The sequence below is a fragment of the Callorhinus ursinus genome, unplaced genomic scaffold (assembly GCF_003265705.2).
Source record: "Callorhinus ursinus isolate GAN/ISIS: 27379988/994484 unplaced genomic scaffold, GSC_fseal_2.0 scaffold79, whole genome shotgun sequence".
In the NCBI taxonomy this organism is placed as follows: domain Eukaryota; kingdom Metazoa; phylum Chordata; class Mammalia; order Carnivora; family Otariidae; genus Callorhinus; species Callorhinus ursinus.
The window spans coordinates 2,244,272-2,271,157 of NW_027397141.1; the positions used below are offsets into that span (position 1 = coordinate 2,244,272).

The 26,886-nt window shown below is 53.1% G+C and overlaps 1 protein-coding gene across 1 annotated transcript; it reads right to left on the bottom strand.

Moving 5' to 3' along the window:
* Nucleotides 1-26,885, bottom strand: RAB20 (RAB20, member RAS oncogene family). The gene is made up of 2 exons (XM_025874610.2): nt 26,392-26,885; nt 1-1,053 (listed from the first exon to the last, which is right to left on the bottom strand). The coding sequence occupies exons 1-2, from the start codon at nt 26,561-26,563 to the stop codon at nt 524-526; spliced, it is 702 nt and encodes a 233-aa protein (XP_025730395.1). The 5' UTR covers nt 26,564-26,885; the 3' UTR covers nt 1-523.
* Nucleotide 26,886: the final 1 nt, after the last annotated feature.

The window sequence follows — 26,886 nt, forward strand, 5'->3', positions numbered from 1 at the left end:
TCTCCTCATAATCCTTTTTAATAATGTGTGTAGCTCACACGGCTGCAACCAGTATAAAAGCGGTGATTCTGGATTTCGTATAAATTAACAAGCCAAGAATCATGGTGACACATCAACACACGAGTGCCAAACGGTAGGACCAAGGAAAGACCACGGTGAAGAAAACGTTGGCAAAACGTGAGAGTGAGGCGGGTGCCATGGCCAGGTGCCCACGCACGCCAGGTGCTGCGGAGCCCAGCCCCAGGCTTCGGCGAGGCCAGGATGTTAGGAAAGGAGCAGCACTGCACAAGGGTCCCTGGGAGTCGCGGCTCGGAAGAGTGTTTTCTGCAGGCGATTCACCTGGGCCTCACGTCCCCCACGGTGATGCAGACGGAGGAGCCGTGCCCGTGGACCGCCGAACACCCCGCTGTTGTTGCCCCCGGACGTCCCCCTGCGTGTGCAGCCCGGCTATGCAACTTCTGACCACAGCACACTGGGTCAGCCCCGGCCCGCCGTCGACCCTGGGGCTCGGGGTCCCTCTGAGTCAGGCACAGCACCCAGATCTGGTCCGTCTGGGCGTCTTACAGCTGCCGATGTCCACGGTCTGCGGCGGCCCCTGGGCTCTCTGCCGCAGGATTACGGGCACCACCATGTCGAACAAGGTCTCGAACAGCAGGTCCACGTTGTACCCGGTCTTTGCGCTGGTCTCGAAGCACATCTGCTCAGCGGCCGGCACATCCTTCTCGTCCAACATCTTGTACTTGAGGATCTTGTTGTAAAGTGCCGCCGCGTCCTCTGGCTGCACCGGCTTGGGCACTTTGGGCAGTCCACCGCCACCCGCCGTCCCGGGGCCACGCCCTTCCTTCTCCTGGCTCTCTGCGGCCCCAGCCTCAACGAGGTCCACCTTGTTCCCCACGATGGCGAAGAGGCAGTCCGTGCTGGCTGTGTCCGTAAGTCCCAGGAACCTGTCCTCCAGCTCCAGCAGGCTCTGTGGGTGGTTCACGTCGTACGTGAGGATGACCGCGGCCGCACCCCGGCAGTACATGGACCCCAGGCCGTGGAACTGCTCTCGCCCTGGCCGGGAAGACGGAAAGAGAGAGGCGGGTTATCTCTCGTGCCAGGACGCGCCCACCGGCCACACCGCACGGCAACCCCAGCGGGACAGTGGAAGCGGACCCCGAATGCACGTGTGGCTGAAGCCAGGCCAGATGGAGACACTGGCTTGCACAAAGGAATGAGGGGCCCAGGCCCCATGGGATCCAAGGGCAGTGCCCTTCTGCTCTGGGAGGCTGTACAACAGCCTGGTTTCCAGGCAAACCTTTGAATTTTACTCCAATGCATGTAATTCAGAGAAAGGGTCATGGGCTCATCCTACTTGGGTAGAAGGGGATCCCTGACTAAAACGAAATAAAGAACCTTTGGTCTGTGAGTCTTCGGAGCATGGACTGAAGGCATGTTACCTACACACATGTATTTATTTAAAACATGTCATTTGCCAGTGATTCACTGTTTTCAGCCAAATGACCAAAGAAACACAATGTCTACCCCAACTCCCAATCATTCTCAAACAGCCCTGACACAGGCCAGGCTGCATCCTCACTTTGGGGCGGGCCAGCTGCCCCCCCGTGTCCGGCCCTGGAGAGAGCAGCATGCCGAGAAAGCCGGCCCGGGCCTACGCCGGACCGCTGGCTTCCCCCTCACACGGAGCTGCACCCAAAGCCAGGGCCCCCTGCCTGTCCAGCAAAGCCCCAGTGTCTCCCCAAATGACCCGGAGGGGAAGGGGTGCTGAGAAGGGGCCACCAGGGCTGGCAGGGGTTGGAGGCAGGCATCCTGCCGAGATGCTGAGAGTCGACGTGATGTGCCAGAAAGCAAGTCTCCGAGGGCCACCTGCTGACCGGCGGCGTGCACCCCAGAGCAGCATGCCTGCCCTTCCACAGTGACGGCAGGGCAGTCCTGGGACAGATCATCTCATTACAGGTTCATGGCAAATGACCCTGCCTGCCGACGGACAGAAAGTCAGCAGCACCTCCGCCCCCCCATCGCTTTCAGGACCCACCCCAGGAGGCGATGATCAAGGAGTCTTTAGAAACAAATGTGAGGGCGCCTGGGTGGCTCAGTTGGTTGAGCGACTGCCTTCGGCCCAGGTCATGATCCTGGAGTCCCGGGATCGAGTCCCGCATCGGGCTCCCTGCTTGGCGGGGAGTCTGCTTCTCCCTCTGACCCTCCCCCCTCTCATGTGCTCTCTCTCTCTCAAATAAATAAAATCTTTAAAAAAAAAATAGAAACAAATGTGAAAACTGAAAGCAGCAGGTATTAGCTACAAAGAAAACCAGCACCGGCCTCCCCACCATCAGTGAGCTAGGACTCCTCCATCAGACTAATCTCATCTTGAGCCAGCAATCGTGGCATCGTGAGGTTTTCCAACAGGAAAAATGCTTCCAGCCCCCACCCCAGCTTTCGCGAGGCAGCGACTGCGGGAGAGGGGGCGGTGGCATTCCAGCCAGGCCAGGGGAGGCTCTGCAAGCCTGCTGCACGGTTCGCTGGGGACAAACGGGCAACTGTGCTCAAGCCTGGACCTAAAATACTTTTCCTTTCCAGATAAAAATGTCTGATCTGCCTTTTAAAAAACGAAAAAAGTACATAATATTGATACAAGGAAAAATCATAGTAACTGAGGAAGTAGGAACCAAAGAATCCCATATGCTGGCCTGACGAGTCCATCGGAGCCGCTGCTGCAATCCCATAATCCGATAGGCCCAGGCACGCATGCAGACCAATCGACTGCAGTCACCGCAACTGAAGAATTTACAGTGAGGCCGTTTGCATACGTGAAATGCTTAAATTCTGTTTTAGATCAAATCTGCAGCGTGTAGGCTGCTTTCCTATGCGTGCAGTGCCCATCTCGGGGTGGGCCCGCAGCACAGGGAACAGAATTCTGAATTTAATCCCAAATGAATTCAAGTGGGTGCCCTGGTATTTGTGGCATGAAGACCACAGCAAAGATGTGGGGGAATTGGTAAGACTCGCCTTTTGACAGCTGGTTCTGCCAATTCAGTGAGCTTGAACTCAGACTCTAGTTTTCCAGCGATGTGCGGACATAGCTGAGCCGCGGAGTCAGGCTCCTACTGCTAACCCACGATAAGCGTCTGCTCCTGGTCCACGCAGGGGTTGTGCACCAGCTCCCCTCCCGTAGTGTCTCTGTCTCTCTCTCTCTCTCTCTCTCTCTCCCCACCGCGTTCCCCAGGCTGGGGCCCCATGCACCAACTCCAAAGCCCCGGGAATTCCTGTAGTCCTCCCTGCTTGGCTTCACTGAGGAACTCAACAGCCTCATGGTGCGATTCTGGGGGCGCCAGGGCACCAGGCTGCCCCACCGCAGCCCTGAGAGGGCTGGGGGAAAAATCACGAGCTGTTTCAAGTTTAACCAATGCAGCTGCGGGTCAGCAAGTGCCTAACCCTAGGCCGGGTGACACGGCCAGGCTGCCAGGCTTGGCAGGCCCCTGCCGTGCAGCCTGCCAGCGATCCGGGGGGCAGGAGTCCAGGAGAGAGGCCCAGCCTCCTCCACCTCCAGGAAGCAGCCTGGGCTCCCCTGTGGTGGGTAGTCCACAGGGCTGCAGGTTGGGAGCCTGTGCGATTGTCCAGGAATTCTGGCTCCATCCAGGAAGCAAGTCAAGACGTGACCCGTTTCCCTGAGGTTCCCCCACACATTCACATTTGTAGATCTTTCTTTTTTAAGGCTGAATAATCTCCCATTGTATGCATGTGACACACTTTCTTTATCCATTTATCTGTCAAAGGACATTCAGGGTGTTCCCATACCTTGGCCACTGTGAATAATGCAGCAGGGACACAGAAGTGCCAATGAGCCAGTCCCAGGACAAATATTGCAAGATGCCACCTATCCTGGGGCATCTAAAACAGCTGCATTCGGAGATGCAGAGACTGGCCTGGTGGTCGTCAGGGCCTGGGGGGCAGGGGAGGAGGGAAAGCGGGGGAGGGTGGGGGAGGAAAGCTTGGGCTAGTGACCCAAAGAAGCTGGGTCAGCATGAGGACACTGGACACACCCACGCAGCCTTCCCAGCAACCACACAAAGGCGGCCCTCCCCTCCCCACATCACGGAGGGAGAAACCGAGACCAGAGCCCAGAGCTGGGACCCCGGCCCAGGCACCAGGCAGTCTGTGGTCTAACCACCTGTGGCAGAGCCGGACTCTGGGCACCACCATCTGCATTCGAGTCCCCACAGCGTGACATCAGGCAAATGCCTTTGAGCCCCCATTCTAGTCGCCAACCAGTGGCCAGTCCCACCCGAGGGAGGCTGTGGAAGTGTGAGTAAGGGGCACGGGTAGGCTCCCAGGAGTGAGCCTGCTCCTGCTAAGCCCTCAGTCAGATTCCACCCAGATGAAGCACCGACGCCTCCCTGGACCCCGTGTCCTGGGCTCTCGATCAGACGTTCACACTCCGGCTCCGAGAGCCGGGTGGCCACGTCTGCCGCTGACCGATCCCAACCACCAGTCTTATTTTACGAGCCTTCCTTTTGGAGGACGGCCTTCTCCCCAGGGGCGCGTTACCGGATCTGCCGCGCTGTATCCGTGGGGCTGAAAACAGCCCGGCAGCAGGCACGGGGGGGGGGGGACCCGAGTCAGCCGCCCACACTGACCCCAGGCGGCTGCTGGACAAGCGAAGGTAAACTGCTCGACGGCCTTCTCTTCCATCCTCGGCCACCTCAGCCCAAGGACCACCGGCCCTTGACCCCGAGAACAGTACCATCTCTGCTTAAACGGTCTAAAAGCGCCAAATGGGTGGTGTGGCCATCAGAAATCACAATGCCGGCTGCATGGTTTTTTGTTTTTTTTCTTTGAAGATTTTATTTATTTGACAGAGAGAGACACAGCGAGAGAGGGAACACAAGCAGGGGGAGTGGGAGAGGGAGAAGCAGGTCCCCCGCCGAGCAGGGAGCCCGACGCGGGGCTCGATCCCAGGACCCTGGGACCACAACCTGAGCCGAAGGCAGACGCTTAACGACTGAGCCACCCAGGCGCCCCTGGCTGCATGGTTTAGACATGTGCATGTTCTGTTTCATTATTTCTAAAATAAGAATGACGCGGGGACCCCCCCCCGAGAGCACGTGAACCAGGATGTGACTGGGGTGTGGAGGGCATGGGTACCAGTGTGATTTGAGAAGCTCCCTGGAGAATGCACGGTGCAGCCAGGGGGGAAGATCCCCACCTCACTTGGTGCAAGCGGGAGAGAAAAAGCCAGTTGTTAACATATGAGAATCAGAAGGCTGCTGATTCAAACAGTAAGGTCTACCAGGAATCAGACACAAACACAAAAGGGGGTGGGGGGAGCGCAGAAGAGAGAGAGAGAATCCCCAGCAGACTTCGTGCCCTGCACAGAGCCCAGTGCGATCCTCGATCGCACCACGACCCTGAGATCATGGCCTGAGCTGAAATCAAGAGTCAGACGCTCCACCGACTGAGCCCCCCAGGCGCCCCGAAGGAGGAACTTTTAAAACAACCTGCAAGGTCTGGAACGCCCACTGGACAAGAGTTCACAAAAACACCAATGTGACCACATGAAAAAAACAAAGAAGTCAGATCACAGAACCAGAGACGGGAACGGGGAGCAAATGAGGGGCAGGCGTGCCAACAGCCTGGGGGGGGAGCCCAGTCAGGGCCGAGCGGGGCCACACCTCCCTTTGAGATCCTGTGAAAACACAATCCTCCTTCCAATGCTCTCAGGTTCCACTGTGGGGTTATAAATGTGACCTGTAAGATTACTGTAGCTCTCTTTCGTATCACTGGTTGCATTCCGCCTCAAGTTTACCGTCCCAGGCAAAATCTAGAACATTCCCACCTGTCTGTTGGTGTTTCTGAACTGACAGTGAGCCTGGCTGGAGAACGGCCCATGGAAACAAGTCCTCCCAGGAAGGCTCACAAATGTTTTAAGCTCCTTCAGTGCATCAACAGAAAGGCAGCACGTGTCCCCCCGGGTGATGAAAGGACCAGCCGCCTCTCCCGGTGTGTGCACACGGCCGAGGGAGGGACACTTCCTGTGAGGATCACCGTCCGGCAGAGGTCCCAGTGCACGCGGGTGAGTCCATCCCCACGGCAGCACCTGTGTGCCAGCTAACCACCAGGCTGCCCAGTTCTGTGCTCCGGTGTTAGTGTAGACGTGGCCACGAAGCTTATTTTTTGAGACCTGCAATCAACTGACTTTGAGTAAGTAGATCACCTTCCACGATGTCGGTGGGCCTTAGCCAATCAGCTGAAGGCCTTAAGAACCTGAGATTTCCTGGAGAAAAAGGATTTCTGCCTCAACACCATGGCCTGAGTTATAAAAAAACACTCAGCCTGCTGCCCTACAGACTTGGAACTCAAGACGCAACACCAGCTCTTCCCTGGGTCTGCGGGTTGCCACCCTGCCCGGCAGAATTCAGACCGTCATGGGAGCCAAGGCCTCGCCCGCCCGCCCTCCGTTCCTCCTTCCTTCTTTACATACTTCATTTTATTTACAAATTCATGAATTTCTATACACTGTATTTATATATAGATTTTTATGTATTTATATAATATATATTTAAAACATGTTATATATAATTTATATTATATGTAAATATAATGTTTTGTTGTATATTTAATTATATATTAAATATATTTTTATATAGATTTACATTTACATTTTTATATTTATATTTATTTCCATATCCTATTGGTTCTGTGCCTCTGGGGGAAGCCTGACGACCACACCTGGAGCCACCCCCCGGTTTCTCTGGAACGTGTCGCCTCAGGAATGAGGCTGTTAAAAGCCGGGGCTCCCCAGAGGGTGGCACTGTCTCAGTGGCCCGTGGCCCCTCCTGCTCCCCCATCTCCAGACTGTCTCCAGGGAGGCCCCGATCCCCTCCTGGAGCAGAGAGTGCCCTGCCGGCCCCTCACATGGTGACATGGGGGCCGTGAGCAGCGCACCTTCCAGGCGGGCAGTCCGCCGTGGCCCCCAGCTGGGGCCCACCCCCGGGCCCACCAGGCGCCGCAGACACCGGAGGCTGCGGCTCTCCACCATACTGGCCGCTCGTCCACGGGAAGGAGGGGGCTCCTGAGAGAGGCTTCTGGAGGCCACACGCATCGCTGGGACGCAGACCGGTCACGTCTTCACTGAGGACTGCCTGCCCTGCTCCCGGGCCCGACCGGCTCTCTCCCTACACGCAGACCCCACGGGGCGGCCTCCTTCCCACAAAACACACAAGCCTCCTGCTGGGGCTTCAATGACTAAACAATAAACACAGGAAAGCTAGGATTTCCAGATCCAAGATCTAGAAACTTTACGGTGGGTGGTTGAGCACGGCATGGGGGCTGGGATGGGAGAGGGAATCAAAGGGGGCATTTCCTGGGGTTTGAAGCGATCTCCTCCTCCTTTCTGCCTTTTATTCTTGCTTTCCATCCTATAAAAGACAGAACTGCTGCGGTCCCGCGCCGTCCGAAGTGGGCGGAGTGGTGGCCCCCAGATGCGTGCAGGCCCTCAGCGCCGGAGCAGGTGGACCGGCCTGAGAGGAAGTGGGAATCAGGGGCAGCCAGGCCGTGGCGGGGTCCTTCCAGCAGCAATCCACGCCCCGGGGGTTGGGGGGAGTTGCAGGGGCAACAGCAAGAGGCCTCCAGAAGCTGGGACAGATGCACGGAACGGATGTCCCTCCAAGCCTGCAGAGAGCACAGTGCCGCCCACACGTTCACTCCAGACCCTCCAGAACCGACAGAATAAACCAAACCCCCGGGGTCTGAGCCACCCAGGACTGACAGTCCTCGGAGGACCCCGGGCTGCAGGCCAAGGCCTGGCCTTCCACGGACGCCAAAGCCACAAATCGAACAAGAGCAGGTCCACGTGCAGGGTCAGGCTGCCCAGAGAAGCTTCTACACTTCCTCCCCTTGGCCCTCCCACCCCCTCCACACGCAGGAGACAAGCTGGGTATCTGTGGCCTGCAGTGACCCAGCGAAGGAGAAGCTGACCAGATGGCTCAGACAGCACTGACCTCGAGTGCCCCAGCCCGTGGGGTCAAAGTCTGTGTCATCTTCTGAGCCAAGTCAGCAAATCTGCTGACTTCCTGGAAACAAGTCACGAATCACACAGCTAAGTCCCGGTGGACAGCAGCGTCTAAAATTACTTCACTGTTTCTGGCTCGACCTGGGGCTGCCACAGGAAGGACCTCTGCCCTCTAATCTGATCGCTCGAGAAGGAACCAACCACCCAAGTCCGATTCGCTGTCTTCTTTGAGAAACGCAAGAGGGAAGAAGAGGACACCACTGACAACTAACAAGCTAGCCACCAAGGAGGCAGCAGCTGGTGGCACCCCAAGGAAAGCTGTCCCAAGACCAGGTGTCAAAAGACCAGGTGTCAAAAGCACAGGTGGCCGGCAACAGGCAGGTAACGGGCAGGGGGACGCAGTCCCTGTGAGTCGGGAGCTCCTCCTTGCCGAGCGGGCAGAGCGGAACCAGTGTGGACTGGCCGTTGGCTCTTGGGGCCCTTGCGTGAGTCTGAGGGGTACCCAGGCCCCTCCCCCTCTGGCAGTGTCGCGGCACCTGCTGCTCCCTGACACGTGCAGACCACACACAGGCCGTCCCGCAGGGCAGGAGTAGACCCCGGCCTTCAGGGTCAGAGGCCCCGCTCCCCAGCTCCAGCTCCAAGTCCTACCCAAGCTTAGGGGCATACCTGGGTTTGAGAAAAGAACGCCAGTATTTCAAAATCTAGAAGAAATCTAGAAGAAAAAGCGACCGGGTGGTTTCTGTCATACCTCTGTTATCAGAAATTGAGCAAACTGGAAAAGGCCAGATAAGCACAAAAAGCAAAAAGCCTGAGCGGTGGAGCTAGCTCCCGCCAGACCGCGGCTTCCTCCCAGCGAGGCGGCAGTGGGGACGAGTCTGAATGAACCGTTCGCGGTTCTCAGACTGACGGGGCTACACTGGGCATCCGCAGCCCTATCCCGAGGCCAGGCCCTTCCCGCCGCATAGGCAAGGCCAAGCCCCCCAGCTCACACGTGCCTGCACGGGGGACCTTCCCAGACCCTGTACTGGGCACCACCCGAGCCAACAGCCATCAGCTGGATGGTGAAGAGCATCCCTGCCACCAGCAAGGGGCCTCCAGAAGCTGGGACGGACGCACGGAACCCACAATTTGAATGGGGTGGTTTTTCTGCCAGAAGGAAGAACTAAAACCCAACACCAAGTAATGAACCACACCAACAAAAGAAAAGATTCGATAACATTTTAAAGATAAGTTAGTAATTAAAACCCAAGAGTCCAATTGAGTTGCTTACATGTATTGTATAGTTCCTTATACTTTGTTCTTTTTTTTTGACAGAGAGAGAGAGAGAGAGAGAGAGAGAGAGAAAGTGAGCACAAGCAGGGGGAGTGGCAGGCAGAGGCAGAGGGAGAAGCAGGCTCCCCACAGAGAAGGGGGAGCCCGATGTGGGACTCGATCCCAGTACTCCAGGACCACGACCTGAAGGCAGTCGCTTAACCAACTGAGCCACCTAGGCGCCCCCTTACATTTTGTTCTTAACAGCCTGACACCATTAAAACCACAGCCCGCTTTGTGACACAGAGGAAAATGGCTGTTCTTGTGGCCACGGAAGGCCAGGCACCTCCACGGGACCGAAAAGGAAAGCAGGGCTGCAGACCACACCAGGGGTCGGGGCCCATGTCAGGAGACATTCTCCTATTACAAATAAAGGAGCCCAAACCCGCAATGATCTCCATCTCGCAGAGCCACCACCTCCAGGACGGAGAGAAGGCTGCTTCAGAAAAATGAACTTGTTTGCACATTTCAATATACACAACATGCTTTTACCCAAATCAGCACGTGTCATTTCTGCTGTTTGTTTGATGACTTGAAGACTAAAACCAAAAACAAAGAACGTGTCATATGCCCAATGAACTAAATAATGAGCCGCACATAAATTAATCCTTTGCCTGTGACTCACCGACCAGGCTTTCTAAAATAACTACTAAGGTTATATAATAACTGGGGCTTAATTCTCAAATTACTTCACTCTCCTCAGACATGAGTATACTAAAAATAATTCAGTAACACAACCAAATAGTTCAAATAAAGATATGATGCCTAACAATCTAATATTAAGAAAAAGAGGCAAATCCAAAGAAAAGACACATAACAGATTTAGCTTTAAAGAAAAAAAAAAACTTCCCACATACCAGTATATTTGATCCACTCTCCTTTACCTCCAACAGATACGCTGTTGTCCTGTGATAATTAACCTTTAGAATGAGATTATCAAAGAAAAATTATTTGCTAAATGCTCTACTTACTAGAAGCAGGAAACTAAAATCATTTCAGGCTTTTTAGTGCAAGTTTTTACTTATTTCAAAGTCGAGGCTTTGCAAACACCGTATGAAGAAAGAGAGCTTTCTCAAAATACTAAGTTACCTAGAATAGCCTCTTATCTAGAGTACCCCATTCAGTAAACATCCCAGTTATTTCTAACAGCTTTGCTATCCAGAACAGCGTTTTATTCTTCTCCATAATAGAAAGTCTTCTGAGAAATCTACACCACAGAGAACATTTTTCTGTTAATTCTATCCCAAGGGAAGCATATTAAACCTTTTCTGAACAATCCTAAGGAATCAAAGGATTTCACAGATGTGTATGATTTCTAGTTATCTCTTGCTTAACAGATTGGGTATGTTGTCATAAAATTCCCTGGCGAGTACATTATCCATTGACAGACACTGTGAAACCAGGACCCCCTTCTGGGGATGGCACGGGCAGTCTGGAGGTACCTGGGTATAATTTCATCAATTTAACAGTGCAAAAACCCTTGTAAATTAATCATATTAAAGTATTTTATTAGAACTCATTTTTTTAAAGATTGATTTATTTATTTTAGACCGAGAGACAGAGAGTGAGCAAGTGTGTGAGCAGGGAGAGGGCAGAGGCAGAGGGAGAGGGAGAAGCGGACTCCACACCGAGCAGGGAGCCCGACGTGGGGCTCAATCCCACGACCCTGAGATCATGACCTGAGCCAAAATCAAGAGTCGGGCGCTTAACCAACTGAGCCCCCCAGGCGCCCCCTGTTAGAATTCATTTAATCCTATTTAAATATAACTATATTATGCCATACATAAAAGTAAATTTTTTATGTTATTTTTTTAAAGGTTTTATTTGACAGAGAGAGAGAGAGAGCACAAGCAGGCGGAGGGGCAGAGGGAGAGGGAGAAGCGGGCTCCCCGCGGAGCAGGGAGCCCGATGCGGGGCTCGATCCCAGGACCCCGAGATCATGACCTGAGCCGAAGGCAGACGCTTCACCGACTGAGCCCCCCAGGCATCCAAACGTCAATCTTTTATTTTCTTTTTTTTAAAAGATTTCATCCATTTGACAGAGAGAGACACAGCGAGAGAGGGAACACAAGCAGGGGGAGGGGGAGAGGGAGAAGCAGGCTTCCCGCCGAGCAGGGAGCCCGATGCGGGGCTCGATCCCACGACCCGAGCCAAAGGCAGACGCCCAAGGACTGAGCCACCCAGGCGCCCTCAAAAGTCAATCTTTTAAATAATTACTTAAAATAGTCAAATTCATAGAGACCGAAAGCAGAATGGCGGCCAGCAGGGCTGCTGGGGGCGGGGGTGGGGGTCTGGGGGTTGGTGTTTAGTGGATCCTGAGCTTCAGCTGGGGACGGGAGAAAATTCTGGAGATGGCGGTGATAGTCGCACAACAGCGTGTACTTAATGCCACCAAGCTGTATGGTTAGAAATGAGTAACATGGTAAATTCTGTTATGTGCATTTTACTAGGATAGAAAAACTGTCTGGGCGCCTGGGGGGCTCAGTCGTTAAGCGCCTGCCTTCGGCTCAGGTCATGATCCCAGTCTCCTAGGACCGAGCCCCGCGTTGTTGGGGGGGGGTCCCTGCCCTGCAGGGAGTCCGCTTCTCCCTCCCCTCCCCACTGGTGGTGCTCGCTCTCGCTATCTCCGTCACTATCTCTGTCTCTCTTAAATAAATAAAATCTTTAAGAAAAAAACTGTATATTTAGAGAGATGACAAATAGATGGATAAAGAGACAGACGGAATTGCATGTGAAAGACAGCACCCACTAAGAACACCAGAAAACCCGAAAGGCTGAGTCCCTGCCAGTCTCAACCCTCACAGCTCGCTCCTGCAGCGGCTGTAGCAAGCCCAGAGCGCTTCTCGTCCACCTGGAGATCTGACTCGGGGGTCAGGGCAGGGCCTGGATTCTCCCGCCACGGGCCAACCTTTGGGAAGCAAGGCTGCAAAGCCTCAAGCAGTCTAGTGGCAGCTCTCATCAACCCAGGACGAGACACAGTATATGAACACAGTTAACTCTGCAACCCAGCCTGGCTGTGACATTTTGCACTTCACCCCCCTAGTGCCTTCTCCTGAGACTCTGAGCCTGCTCACCTTCCCGGGAGAAGAACGGGCTGCAGGTGGCTCAAGCTGAAACGGGCCACCTGCCAGGTGTTAGAGCTTCACTCTTGAGAGCAGGGTCCTGTGGCTACACGGTAACCAGCCAGAGTTGATCAGATTGGAAATTAATTAGGTTTGGAATGTGCCTTTGCAGTTGGCTAAGCAAACGATAGGTCCACAAGCTTTGAAAGTGGGAACAAAGTGTCCTCAGACAGGATACAATCACACTGCACCACCCTGCTACTTCCAAAGCTCTGGGAAAGGCAAATCACACACTGTTCTTTTCCACTCCTAAGGCAAGGTCCCCATGGGAGAAGAGTTCCGGTTAGGATACACACTCAGGAAGCGTTTAAAACATCCTCCACTCAGTCTGGCTTTTCATGTTGTAGGACAAAAAGCAGCCAATCTGAAAGGAAGAACTGCTTCCTCTGCCTTTGGTTACCCTGGGCCTCAGTGTCCCCACCAGTGTCCTCAATTCTGGTAACCACGTCAGCACTCCCCCTCAGAACCGCCGTGAAAAGCTAACTGTGAGATCCCACTTCAGGTGCCAGGCGGAACGTCAAGCTAGACCCGCGTGCACACATGCATCCACGTGCAGGCATGTACACGTGTGTGCCTCTACACGCACACACGTGCATGCAGTTCGTCCTCCCCCACTGTACGGGGCACATCTCACAGATCTGGAAGCAGAGGCCCCAACCGCTCGTGCAACTGCTCAAAGACCCCCAAGAAGTAAGCAGCTCCTTAACACCGACAGTGGAATGAATAGTCTGCATAAGGAAGTGCCAGACAATAAGGGTTTTTAAAAGCAATGGAAAGGGGCGCCTGGGGCGCTCTGTCGTTGAGCGTCTGCCTTCGGCTCAGGTCAGGATCCCAGGGTCCTGGGATCGAGTCCCGCATCGGGCTCCCTGCTCCGCGGGAGGCCTGCTTCTCCCTCTCCCCCTGCCCCTCCCCCTGCTCATCTCTCTCTCTCTCTCTCTCAAATAAATACAATCTTTAAAAAAAATAATAAAATAAAAGGCAATGGAGGGCCTCTAAATTCTGTTAAGAAAAGAATGAGATTTGGTCGAGCATTTTTTGGAGCAATGCTATTCTGAAACGTGTTAAAAGGCAATTTTCAAGAAAGGGCAAAATCATGACTCCCAAACAGATATAAAAAGTAAATACTGAGGCGCCTGGCCAGCTCAGTCAGTACAGCGTGCAGCTCTTGATCTCGGGGTTGTAAGTTTGAGCCCCACATTAGACAGAGCCTACTTGAAAAAATAAGGAAATGTATGTTAAAAATCTTATTTAGCTCATTTCTCATTTAATGAGGGAGCCAGACAGGTGTCATCACTGAAACACGTCAAGGAGACACAGCCGTGTCTCCACCCGCGTGAGGTCCCAGGAGGAAAGACTCTGCCTCATTCACTGCTCGTCCCCGAGCTCCGCACGGCGTCCAACGCATGGCAGGTGCACAGTGCTGACTGAGGGAGCGAACCAAGGGATTCACACCTCCTGAGTGTTCACTCTGGACACAGAATGAGACTGAAACCAGAGGGAACTTGGAGGCGGCCACACAAGACTCCTCGACCTTGAGAGTCAGCACAAAGTAGGGAAGATAAGAAAACCCTCCCCGTGCGCCCCAAGAACAGGTAGAGTGTGTAAAGGGCACAGTAAGAGACTATAGAATATGATGCCCTTTAATGTTCAGGAGGGGGCCTCTTTATATCCAGCATTCCTCATGTTTAAGCAACAAATGATTACCATTCTTGGACTTGGACCAACATGCTACCATTTAAGTTCTTTATTGCTGTTGGATAATCTGACTCCACAGGAACGGGGGTTGTGTGGTCTACTGACTGGAAGCTGGAGCTCAGCATTCGGCAAAATACATGAAAACTAAATGTCCAACCCAAACCACGCCCATCAATAATCCCAAAAGTTATTCCTTAGCAGGTCAGAGAAAAGCCATGAGAGAGGAACACGCACAGCTCTCCCCACATTACAAGCGCTGAGGGTCCCTGCCGGGCCTCTGGGGAAGGCAGAAAGCACACGTGTGGGGCTACCGAGCCACGCGGGGCCCCCCAAGCCCACCATCCTAACTGAGCTTCAGAACCAACCCTGGAAATCAGGTTCCCTACTACAATTTGAGGACGAGGTAGATGAAACTCAGAAGCAGAAAGGACAATATCCTCACAGAAGAGTGTCCCCACTGATTCAGCCAAAAAACAAAAAACAAAAAAAATCCCGACTCCCAAATGCAGCCGTGAGTTGAAAATTGGCACCACTAAACTGCTGAGTGGCGTGAGTTACTTCAAGAAATGCCACAAGACAACGGCTTTCCACGAGACACACAGTCACACATCGGCCTTCTGTTTCTGAGCAGAAACCCCGCTTTTAGGGAGGACACAGCCGACTCGCAGGCCACCCATCTCTGCGTGGGGACACAGGCCTGGGGGGCTTCCCGGCACACAGGCTCGACCGACCCAGAGCGTTTGCGGACAGGCCAGGCTGAACGTCCGTACCACAAACCAAAGGGAGTGCTAGTCCTTCCCCAGGACCCGGACACGGAGACAGCCACCAAACCAGGCCCACGAGCTCGTGGCGCCGGGCAGAGCGTCCCACTGGCCCTTCTTGAACAAGATGACCCAGGAAAGGCACAGCTGATCAGGGGTGACAGATGCGGGGCCTCTGTCTCAAGGGCGAGCCCAACACCGTACGTACTGACCTACTGGCTCTGTGAGACATCATCTCGGGCATGGAGTACATAAAGCTCAGGTAACTCTACGTGGGGAAAGACATGAGTCCTGTGAGTCACGAGACAGGTGGCCCAAAGGTTGGAAATACCCCGAACCTACGGCTATCAGGTGTGCTGCACTTCACAGGCTCTAAACCGGGGCCCGGGGGGACGCGCGGTCCCATCGCGTGTGCGCGCACAGAGACCGCGTCCTGCTCACAGCACGTCACAGGCTCACCTCCCTTAGACCAGGGGTCACCTCTGTGAAGGACACACACGCTGTGTGACCACGTGCAGAAAGCCTGGGGCAGGCTGCCCAGCTCTGCCACTTTTGGGGAGGCTGTTGAGACGGGTCCCAGGACGGTGAGGTAGCCAATCAGCCAACACAAACAGTATGTGCTGTGTGTGAATGTGAATGAACGTGCATTCAAGCTGTTCTTTACAGCTGAACATTAACTTTCAAATACGGGCAAGCATTTCAGGTGTAACCTGAACGAAAAGGCTTCCTACACGGGGTGTAACTGTTTATCTACCCTACGAACTCTCCTGATGCCTGTGAAGGCTCCTAATAATGAAAATAAGACCTTTCAAAGGATAAATAGGAAAACTGATCGGCAGAATACAAAAATCAAAATGAGTGCAGTAGCTAGGCAACTTTAGGTAGAACACTGCATTCTTGGGGCGCCTGGGTGGCTCAGCCCATGAAGCGTCTGCCTTGGGCTCAGCTCATCTCTCAGGGTCCTGGGATCGAGTCCCGCCATCAGGCTCCTTGCTCAGCGGGGAGCCTGCTTCTCCCTCTCCCTCTGCTGCTCCCCCTGCTTGTGCTTTCTCTCTGCCAAATAAATAAATAAAATCTTAAAAAATAAATAAATAAAATAACCCTCTCTTTAAAAAAAAAAAAGAAGAACACTGCATTCTTGGGACACCTGGGTGGCTCAGTTGTTAAGCATCTGCCTTCAGTTCAGGTCATGATCTCAGGGTCTCCTGGCCACAGGAAGCGGCTGTAAGGCACTGAGCACGACGGGCGCCCCCAGGAGCCAAGACGGAGCCCTGCTGCTCCCACGGTCTGGGCTTCCAGGACGGCAGGGGCTGCACATCGGCCACCCACACGTCCCTCAGCAGACAGCTCCCGAGCGGCTTCTCCCAGGGGTGCCACCTTGACCTCCTAGCAGACTGAAGCAGGGGAGGCCTGCGGAGCACAGGGCCTCTGAGATGACATCACCGCACGGGACACAGAAAGGCAGCACGGAGCAGGGAGAAACAGCACGGACTCCCCACACTCTGACGCCGGCTCTTGTTCTGCCACCAAGTGGCCGTTGGACGTGGGACACTAACTTCCAGGGTCTGTCTCTTCATCTCAAAGAGGAAGAGGCTGAGAAGACACACGGTCATAGGGAATCACACCAGCCTCTGCCATTTCAGCCTGTGCCCTGTTACACGGATGGGACCGTGAAGGACACCAGCCCGGCTAGGACGGGAGATCCTGCGCAGCTCCACAGTTGGATCACAGTGCCCACAAGGGCCACACTGGTCTCGTGTTTGCTCCCAGCAAACCCACAGAGGTCAAAGCTAAGCTCCTCTGTGCCCACGGGTCCAAGGCCATCTGATCCACGTTAAAAAGGAGCAGGAAGGGGAGGTGTGGTAGGGAGCTGAGCTGTTTCAGAAGCCGGAGCCCAGCACATGGACAGGCCAGGCCAGGGTGAGGGCAGGAAGCCATCCTTTGTACATCCACACCCTTCAGGGCCACAGGACAAATCAACAAGCATTGATGAAATGCTCTGTAGGAGTTACAAGCTCAGCTTGGTGTATGTTGAAATGCAAATACTAGAGGAAGCACGTGCATGTTGGTTAGCTCGCGCCAAGCAGGAAGGCAGAGCTCAAGAAAGGGCTGGATTTTGAATGCTGGCTGGAAATAATTTATCACTGGAAACCAAGGGATTCATGGCCACAGAACCTCTCACCAAGCTCCACAAGTGACCTTCTTTCTAAAAAAAACTGCTGAAAAACATGTATCATGTGACCTCACTGATATGAGGAATTCTTAACCTCAGGAAACAAACCGAGGGTTGCTGGAGGTGGTGGGGGGAAGGGACGGGGTGGCTGGGTGACAGACATTGGGGAGGGTATGTGCTATGGTGAGCACTGTGAATTGTGCAAGACTGTTGAATCACAGATCTGTACCTCTGAAACAAATAATACATTATATGTTAAAAAGAAAAAAAGAGGGGGCGCCTGGGTGGCTCAGATGGTTGAGCGTCTGCCTTCGGCTCGGGTCATGATCCCGGGATCCTGGGATCGAGCCCCACATCGGGCTCCTGGCTCGGTGGGAGGCCTGCTTCTCTTTCTCCCTCTGCCTCTCTCCCTGCTCATGCTCTTTCTCTCTCTCTATCTCTGTGTCTCAAATGAATAAATAAAATCTTAAAAAAAAAAAAAAAGAAAGTAACTGAAAACTTTAAAAAAAAAAAAAGAAAAGAAAAAAAGAAGAAGAGAGCAGGAAGGGAAAAATGAAGGGGGGGAAATTGGAGGGGGAGACGAACCATGAGAGACAATGGACTCTGAGAAACAAACTGAGGGTTCTAGAGGGGAGGGGGGAGGGGGGATGGGTTAGCCTGGTGATGGGTATTAAAGAGGGCACGTTCTGCGTGGAGCACTGGGTGTTATACGCAAACAATGAATCATGGAACACTACATCAAAAACTAATGATGTAATGTATGGTGATTAACATAATAAAATTAAATTAGGGGCGCCTGGGTGGCTCAGTCATTAAGCGTCTGCCTTCGGCTTGGGTCATGGTCCCAGGGTCCTGGGATCGAGCCCCGCATCGGGCTCCCTGCTCAGCGGGAAACCTGCTTCTCCCTCTCCCACTCCCCCTGCTTGTGTTCCCTCTCTCGCTGTGTCTCTCTCTGCCAAATAAATAAATAAAATCTTTGAAAAATAAATAAATAAATAAAAATAAAATTTAAAAAAACAACAACTCTGACGAGACCCAAATAAACCCTGAAATGTGTGTTTTATGGCCAAGAAAAGAAATCAAGACTAAAACCTTACAATTCTTAGGTCTCTTACTCCTAGGGCCGGTCTGCGAACACCCTGCCTTGTTCCAGACACACGTGCATTACAGCAGCTGAGAAATGAACAAACTTGCAGTGCAGAATTACCCACACACGCTTGCAGAAAAACAAGAAAAACAAGCAGCAGACTATTTTCCTCACGAAGGTGGCGGAGTGTTAATTACCTATATAATAAAACCTCCAAGTCTGTCCGTGAAAATGGAAGTATCTCAAACACTATGCAACAAATAAAGGCTAATACAAAAACCAATCTTTTAACAAATGGTGTTGGGTCAACTGGTGTTGAGCATACATCGACCATAAAACCCAAATAGCCTACTCGTAGGTAATTCACCTGAGAGATGAAAATTTATGTTTACACGAAAACCTCTATGTGACTATTTATAGTGGCTTTATCCATAATCACCAAGAACTGAAAGCAATCCAAGTATCCTTGAGCTGGAGAACTGACAGGAATGAACACTCGCCACAGCACAGATGAATTCAAATGCGTTAAGCGAAAGAAGCCAGACTCAAAATGCTCCATACTCTATGAGTCTAGAAAAGCCCAAACTCTAGGGACAGAGACAAGTCGGTGCTATATGGGGCCGGGAGTGAGTAGAGAGACTCCCAGGGACACAAGATTGTCGTAAACGGTGGAAATGATTTGTATTTTGGTTGTGGTCATACAACTCTATGTATGTGTCAAAACTCCTAACTATACACTAAAAGTGAATTTTACTGCAGAGACACAAACATTCAATAAACCTTCCTTAAAAATAAAACACAACCTAGACAATTTTACCAAAAAACAAAAACTATTTCCTATGCAAAACTTGTTGCCAATTTTTAAACTACAAAGCCAAAGCTTTTAAAAATTCATGTGGAAAAAACCTCCCTGGTCTGCCTAAATAGTGTGTTAAGTACGAAACAGGGTCCCACTATGTGTAATTTAAAGAACGGAAGCAGAAATCCGGAGTCCAAACTGAGGCACGTGCGCCAGGACGCATCAGGATGGAAGATGGTCGAGCATTAGCTATCAGTATTCTTCACCTTTGCTTTCAGCACTTGAGAAAGATGCCACTTCTTTCTGACTGCCATGGGGTCGGATGGGATACCCGCTGTCATTCGGATTCTGTTTCTCCTCTGGCTGCTTCCGAGACTCTTCCCTTGTCTTTCGGTTTCAGAATTTATTTCTGATGTGTCTTGGCAAGGATCTCTTTCGGGTTCTCCTGTTTGGGGTTCTCTCAGCTTCTGGAACCTGCAGGTTTCTGTCTCTGGCCGAATCTGGGACGCTCCCAGCCGTGATTTCTTCTCGGACTCTGTCAGCGCCCCCCTTCTCCCGTCCTTCCAGAACCGGGACGGCGCGGTGTTGACCTTCCACCCCCCCCCGGGTTGCCGAGCTCCGTTCACCTCCGTCTGCTTTCCCTCCGTATTCCAGGCTGGCTGCTGTTTCCCGCTGTCTTCCCACACACCGTTCCTTCCCTTCTCCCTCCACCTGGCTGTTGGTCCACCCACCGCGCCTTCTGGTTTTCTTACTGCACTTTTTTCATTCAGAAATTTCCATGTGGGTCTTCTTTAAATCTGTTTTTGCTGAGGCTCTCTATTTTTTGTCATTTGTTCAGGGGTTGGCTGCTTTCAAGTCCTTGTGGGGTAACGCTACCATCTTGTCAGGTCCGGACTGGCGTCTCGTGATTGTCCTCTTTGACTCAATTGGAGATCTTCCGGGTTCTTACATGATGAGTGGTTTTGTTTGTTTTGGTTTTGGTTTTTTTAATTAAAACCTGGACATTCCCCTCCTGTGCTATGAGACACTGGATCTTACCTAAATCTTCCTTTTGAGCTGGCTCATTCGTCCCAGCAGGGGCTGGGGGGCTGGGGCGGGTACTCTCTTCTTTCCTGACAGGTGGAGGCAGAAGCCCGGACTCCCCATGCAGCCTCCATAGGCACCGCCGAGGGGGAGGGCTCGTCACCCCCCAACGGGGATGAGAGCCCTAGCTCCTACGAGATCCTGATGGTGGGGATGGGGTGCTCCAGCTTGTTCTTAGTGTTTGGCTGGAGTACAGCAGTTCTCGTCTAAAAGGTTTGTTGGGATACCTGGGTGGCTCAGTCAGTTGAGGGCCAGACTCCTGATATCAGCTCAGGTCATGATCCTGGGGTCCTGGGATCGAGCCCTGCATTGGGCTCCCTGCTCGTGCTCTCTCTCGCTTGCTCTCTCTCTCTCAAATAAATGTTTTAAATATAAATAAATAAAAAAGAGTGAACAGTCATTTAAGCTCATGTGTATGTACATGTGTGTAAACATTTTTTACAGGAAGGGAAGTTATGTGAAATCTCAACAAAGCAAGAGGGGCAAGTTCGAGTTGAAATTTTAAAGCCCAGATTATCTTCCAGAGACATTGAATGGGGTTCAGGCATTAGTTACGAGTATGGTTGACCTTAATTAGTCAAATTCTCCTGAATCAGCACCATACCAGTGAGCCTAAAATACCTCTTCCCACCCCCAGAATCCTCGGCGCCCCCTCCAGGAGGACTCTGGGCGGCCCTCCCAGCACACACACTGTTCACAGGCATCCTTTGTCTGCTTAAGTCTCGCAATATAATGGCGCCTTGTCTGCCCCGCTGAACCCAGAACCCTCGGTTTCCTTCCACCTGTCTTAACACCCGCATTCATATTCAGGCCACTGTTGCTGATCAAGAGAGCAGAGGAATTGGGCAAATGCGGCCGTGCACCCAGAGGGTGCCCAATCAAAGCCTGCACTAGCGGTACAGATGTGGACCCGCCCCCGAAGATGTGGGCTCACCCACAACGCGGGCTCTGCAGGCTTAGCGTCCAGATCTCAAGTGTAAACTAAGATTTTTTGAGTGGGGGCTCATGTCAATCTTAAGTCCAAGCCCCCCCACCCCAGTCCACCTCAGAGTGGACCACACAGCACCCCCCGTTGGCTGTAAGTGATCATGGGACCCCCAGTCACTGAACACCAGACTCTGTGTGTGGGGAGTTTCTGTAACCACAGAGAGGACTTTTAGAGAAGTGTTCTCCCCTCTACATGACCCAAACCAGGGCTCAGCAAACCTTCTACAAAGGGTGAGATCGTAAATGTTTTTCTCTTTCTGGGCTATACGATCTCTGTGCCACAAGTCAGTTCAACTGCTGCAGGGCGAAAGGCACCACAGTCTAGGAGCGCCTGGGCGGCTCAGGCGTTAAGCGTCTGCCTTCGGCTCGGGTCATGGTCCCAGGGTCCTGGGGTCGAGCCCCGCATCGGGCTCCCTGCTCTGCGGGAAGCCTGCTTCTCCCTCTCCCACTCCCCCTGCTTGTGTTCCCTCTCTCGCCATGTCTATCTCTGTCAAACAAATAAAAAAATAAAATAAAATAAAATAAAATCTTTAAAAAAAAAGAAAGAAAGAAAGCAAAAAAGGCACCACAGCCTATAAATGCATCAGCATGGCTGTGTACCTTATTTATGATGACTAGGGAGGGCCCAGCTCAGTCTGCTGATCTACAAGAAGGGGATGTCATCCAGCAGATGCTCTCCCGGCGCACGAACACCAACTGCTGGGCTCAGGGCCACCATATTCGGACCTCCAGAACCACTCAGCAGCTGCGCAAACATAACCAGAGAGCCAATAAAGACCTGAGTGCTCCACCCTCAGCTCCACAGTTTGCACGGGCTGTCCACCCACTTCGGCACCAAGCTCTCGGGGCTTTTCAACTACACGGTCCTCACAGGCCAGTCCAAAGGATCAGTGATCAGCAACTGTGTGGTCCCTGCCAAAGCGAGCTACTCACCAGCTCATCCGCAACACCACCATCTTTGCCCTATCATTCCCTGGATCCAGTGGCAGCTGCCTCCAGGTGGAGCTGGGGGCTGAGGCTTCTGCGAAGAGCGGAAGGGGGATGATGGGGGCTCCCAGTCCTCAAGGATGGTCCGTCGCCTCTCAACATCTTCAACTGTGTGGGCCTCGCCATTCTTCAGACGCTCACAGGGCTGAGGCCCTCGGCTCTGCCACGGGGGCCAAGACCTCTCAGCTAACTTCACGGGCACCATGATTTCATACCCAGACATGCAGCATCTTCTCCTGGGTTGCACCAAAGTTCCTCGAGAGAAAGATCTTAAACTAACTGTCACCTCTGGGATGCAAGGATGGTTTGACGTCCACAAATCAATGTGACATGTCCCATTCATAGAATGAAAGAAAAGAATCATATGATCATCTCCGTAGATGTAGCAGAAGCATGTGACAAAACTCAACACCCATTCGTGATAAAAATCATTAACAAATTAGGCATGGAAAGAACACATCTCAACATCTAATCATTACACCAAGTGCTCTAAATCTCCCCTCTTTTTACTGCAGAATTACTGGGGGCCCACTCAAGCCTCTCTTGTCTTTCTGTGACATTCTTGCTGGTGGTAATCCTGGTCATAAGCCCCCAGGACTAGATGATTGTTTCTTCATCAAACACTAACACAGCACTTCCTCGTTCCAGGTACTACAGTTCAAGCACTTTGTCAAGATTAACCTACTGATTCCTATCAACACTTCGGGTGGGTGCTAAACCGTCCCCATTTGATAGAGGAGGAAAATGAAGTGGACACACATAACAGCCACAAAATCACACATGTGGTCAGTGGCTGTGGCGGGCAGAATGGCACACCCCCACCCCCACCCCGCAGAGAGGTCCTAAACCCTGGAGCCCGTGAAGATGTTATGTTACGTGGCAAGGGGGACTAACCTCGCACACAAATTCAAGTTACTAACCAGCTGACCTTAAAGCTTACTTAACAAGATGAACCCAGTGGAATCACAGGGGTCCTTTAAATGTGGGGGAGGGGGCTTGACCAGTCAGGGTCCCAGAGACACGATGAGAGACACCAGGGCCTTGAGGAGGAAGAAGCAGCCACGGGATGCGGGCAGGCTCCAGAAGCTAGAAAAGGCACTGAAACAGATTCCTCCCTGGAGCCTCCAGAAAGGAGCACAGGTGGCCGGCACCTCGGTTTTAGCCCAGTTAGGACTTCTGACCTGCATGTTTTTTTAAGCCACTGAGTTTGTGGTGCTTTGTTAGAGCGGGAGCAGAGTACTGAAACAGATGTCCGTCCTCGGAACGGGGACAAAGCTGGACGTGGCTTTGGAACTGGGCAACGGGCAGAGGCGGGAAGAATCTGAGACACAGGATGGAAGGAGCCTGCCCTGTCTTGCACAGGCCGTTAGAAATACGGATTCTAGCAGCCCTGCTGGCGAGGGCTCGGGAGGAAGGAGGGAGCACTGTAGAGAAAACCTGTCTCATCTTTCGAGGATACCCAAGCCGGCATGAAGACTTTAGGCAGAAATACGGACGTTAGGGTGTTGCCAGTGTGAGCTCAGATGGAAACAGGGAACGTGCTCCTGGAGGCTGGAGGAAAGGGGATCGAGGGTTCCAAAGTGGTCTTCACGGGACAGATACTGGGGATGCAAAAGTGAGCCGTACCCCCCCGCCCCATCTCCAGGGGCTGCCGCCTTGAGGTAGGAGCAATAAAGGAGGGGGCTAGCCTTCCAGGGCTCTAGGGATGGAGTTTCTTTGGATGATCCCGTGTGAAATGATACTACTTCTTTCCTGGTTGCCTCTCCCCCTCCCCTGGAGTTGAAAGCCCACGGAGCAGTGGCCCCAGGCGTGTAGGAGGGGCTGGGTTTACTTTGCTGACTGATGGGCAACATCTTTTCAGACTGTTCAGACCGACCAAAGGCATGACAGAGAAGAGAGTGGTGGCGGATTCTGCTGGGGCCCCATCTCGTCTCTGGGCAACCGCCTTTTGCTTCCAGAACTTATCAAACCTTCACGGTGAATGTCCCACATCTATCTGCCCAACTAGGCAAGGGTCAGGGTGAGCAAGACACAATGAACGGAATGCACAGCACCTGGACAGACCAAAGTCTGAATCCCTCTTAGCTTCGGCCAGCCTCTAGGGCCCCATCCTAGATGTGGACATGACCTTACCCTCCTCAGGAGGCCTCTAGCGTCACTGAATAAGATACCTCTTAACCAGCCCGGCAAACCTCTCCTCCCCCTCCAGCTTCAGACAGCCAGCCACTCTGCTGCTGGAAAGAAGAGTAAGGCTCTCTGACCCCCCCTCTCTCCTCTACGACTGAATAGCCTGACACCCCGCACAGCCCCACACCCCCACCCCACCCACCTCCTGTGACCAGGGCCAGCACTAAAAACGATCCTCTCGCGGGTCCGTAAACTCTGCCTTGGTTCTGAAAAGTAAAATGCACACAGCTTAAAACCCAGTGTCTGTAGAATGGGAAGGACGTTCTTCAGAGTTAAACTTTTGAATTTCCAACAATGATTAAGGAAAGGTATCTATTCATACCTGTCTAGGTATCTACTCATACGTCCAGGTGGCCCATAACCCCACAGTGGCTGGGGCGCCAGGCACAGAAATGGCCTGTGTCGACGCTGAGGCCAAGCCTCGGTCACCCTGTGCGTGTGGACACAGGTCAGCCATGTGGACACAGGGCCTGGCCGCCCCCGCGGCCCCAGGAGCCTGACCCAGCTCACACTAAGGGTTCCAGGAACAAGTAGGCAATGCCAGGAAATGAGTTGCCGCCCCCGGCAGCAGCCAGGCGAGATGGCTGGGGCCTGTCATCGGCTGTATTACAAAATCCTCCGGTGATCAAGATTCCGGCTGATCATGCCCCGGTCACTGAAGAAAGTGGCCAGTCAAAATTACTTCATACTCTTGACGCCAGAGACACCTGCTCTGACACCAAAGGTCAGCTCCTCTTCCAGAAACACCAGCTCCCGCGGTAAAGGGCAGCTTCTGACGGCGGCCGCTACAGAGCCGCTCAGTTTGGGAGCCCAACACCAATCCTGCATCATCTCCTTGTAAACTGAGGATAGCAATGAAGGCCAGCCAGCCAACTAAAGGATCAATAGGGCCAGCCTTGTACAAAACAGGCAGCCGAGTCATTTCAATGTGATGTGACTTCTAGAGCTTGAGTTCCATCCCTACCAAATGCTTGGTGCTAGAAAGTCAGCTTAAGGAAAGCATCTGGGAACGTCACTGCGCAGCCTGGAGAAGAGCAGGGATGGCTACATCTGTACCTGGGAGACACTGTTTTCACAGCATGACTGCAAATTATTTAGTCGGACATTAACCACCGTACTAAAAAAGACAGCAACAAAGAAAGCAGGATGGAGAAGGGTAGGGGACATCAGTGAACTCCATTAACTCCACTGTAAACAGAGAACTAGTTCTAATTTTGTTTACTTAGCAGACCGGTGTGCCCAAGTTGTCAATCAAATTTCTAGACAGGACCTTCGGGTATATAGGTCACTTCTGTAAGTGCTGGGCTTCTGAAAGTCATGCTCATTGAAAATGTGCCCAAGGATGCACAGTGTCTTTACTTGAGGCATCTTCTTCCTTTTCCTGGGGAAGGAGGTAAGCTCCATGGTAGGACTGTTGTTGCCAGCGGACTTTTGCAGAGTTAACTCACCGAAAGCCTGAATCCAGACCCTGTGATTTGCACTTTGGAAAAATCACAAATACTACATGTACTAAAAATAGTTCATTACTATCTTAAAAATTCTTCTGCAGAAAACCACTTCAAAGCCCCATGACAGATAGGAGTGGAGATCGGGCAGGTGGTAAGTGAAGGGGGAAAGGCAGATGTGCTCAGCACTGAGAGCAGAAGCCTGAGCTTCCTGGTCTCCTGACGAAACCCCTCAGGGAAGGCTCTGCGCTCAACTTCCTCCTTTGTAAAGAACGGGTAATTTCGGTAGCTTTGCTCACCCCTCCATTGGGTTGGGATTATCAAATGAGCATGTTCCTGACCGTGGCGTTCCCATTAGCAGGATGGTGGGGCTCTGGAGCCAAGCAACCCCAGGGTACACAAGACACCAGGAGCCTCTCTCTTTGGATCCAGGGGCGCTTTTCAAGTGTCACCTGTACTGTCCCTAAGACCCACCGAGTGGCTGAAGTTTCCCAACCAGCAAAGGAGAACAAGCAGAGACAAAGAGGGGCCAAGTGCGGCCTCGACCGTGACCAGGGGCCTGATCCCGAGATGGGGTCACACGCAGTGCGTAGGCGGGACCCTGCGCACGGGGACCCTGCCCTGGGGGAAGTCTTGCCCTGGGACACCCCGGCCCTGGGGGATGCTTCTCTCCGGCTGGAAGCACCTGGTCTGCGGAGCCCCAGGACAGTGGGCCCGAGTGGGGCCTGAGCGGTTCCCGCCCTCACCTGCGGTGTCCCAGATGGAGATGTTGTAGGAGCGCCACTGCTTTAGGTAGAAAGCGCCGCCCACCGTGCTGACCGTGTCCGGGAAGCGCCGCTCCATGTACCTCTGCAGCAGCGACGTCTTGCCCACGTTCATGTCCCCCAGAAGCACGATCTTCCCATCGGGCTTCCTCATCTTCCTGCAGGAAGGCCCCCTCCTGCTCTCCGCGCCGGTCCCACCCGTGCGCACCAGGTGCCGCTGGAGCAGCCGGTCGCCGCCGCCCGAACGCTCGGACCCCGGGACTCGCGAGGACCCAGACTCGCGGGAAGCCCGATTCGCGGAGACCCGGGCTCGCGGGGACCCCAAACTTGTGGGGACTCGCCGGGACCCTCCGGCTCCGACGCCAGGGAGCTCGGAAGAGGAAATGAGTCTCTGAGCCCGTGCAGGAGCTGGAAACCCAGCCCCGCGCCCACCTGGGATGTCCAGACCGCGGCAGTCAGTTCCCGTCGGGGGCCCCG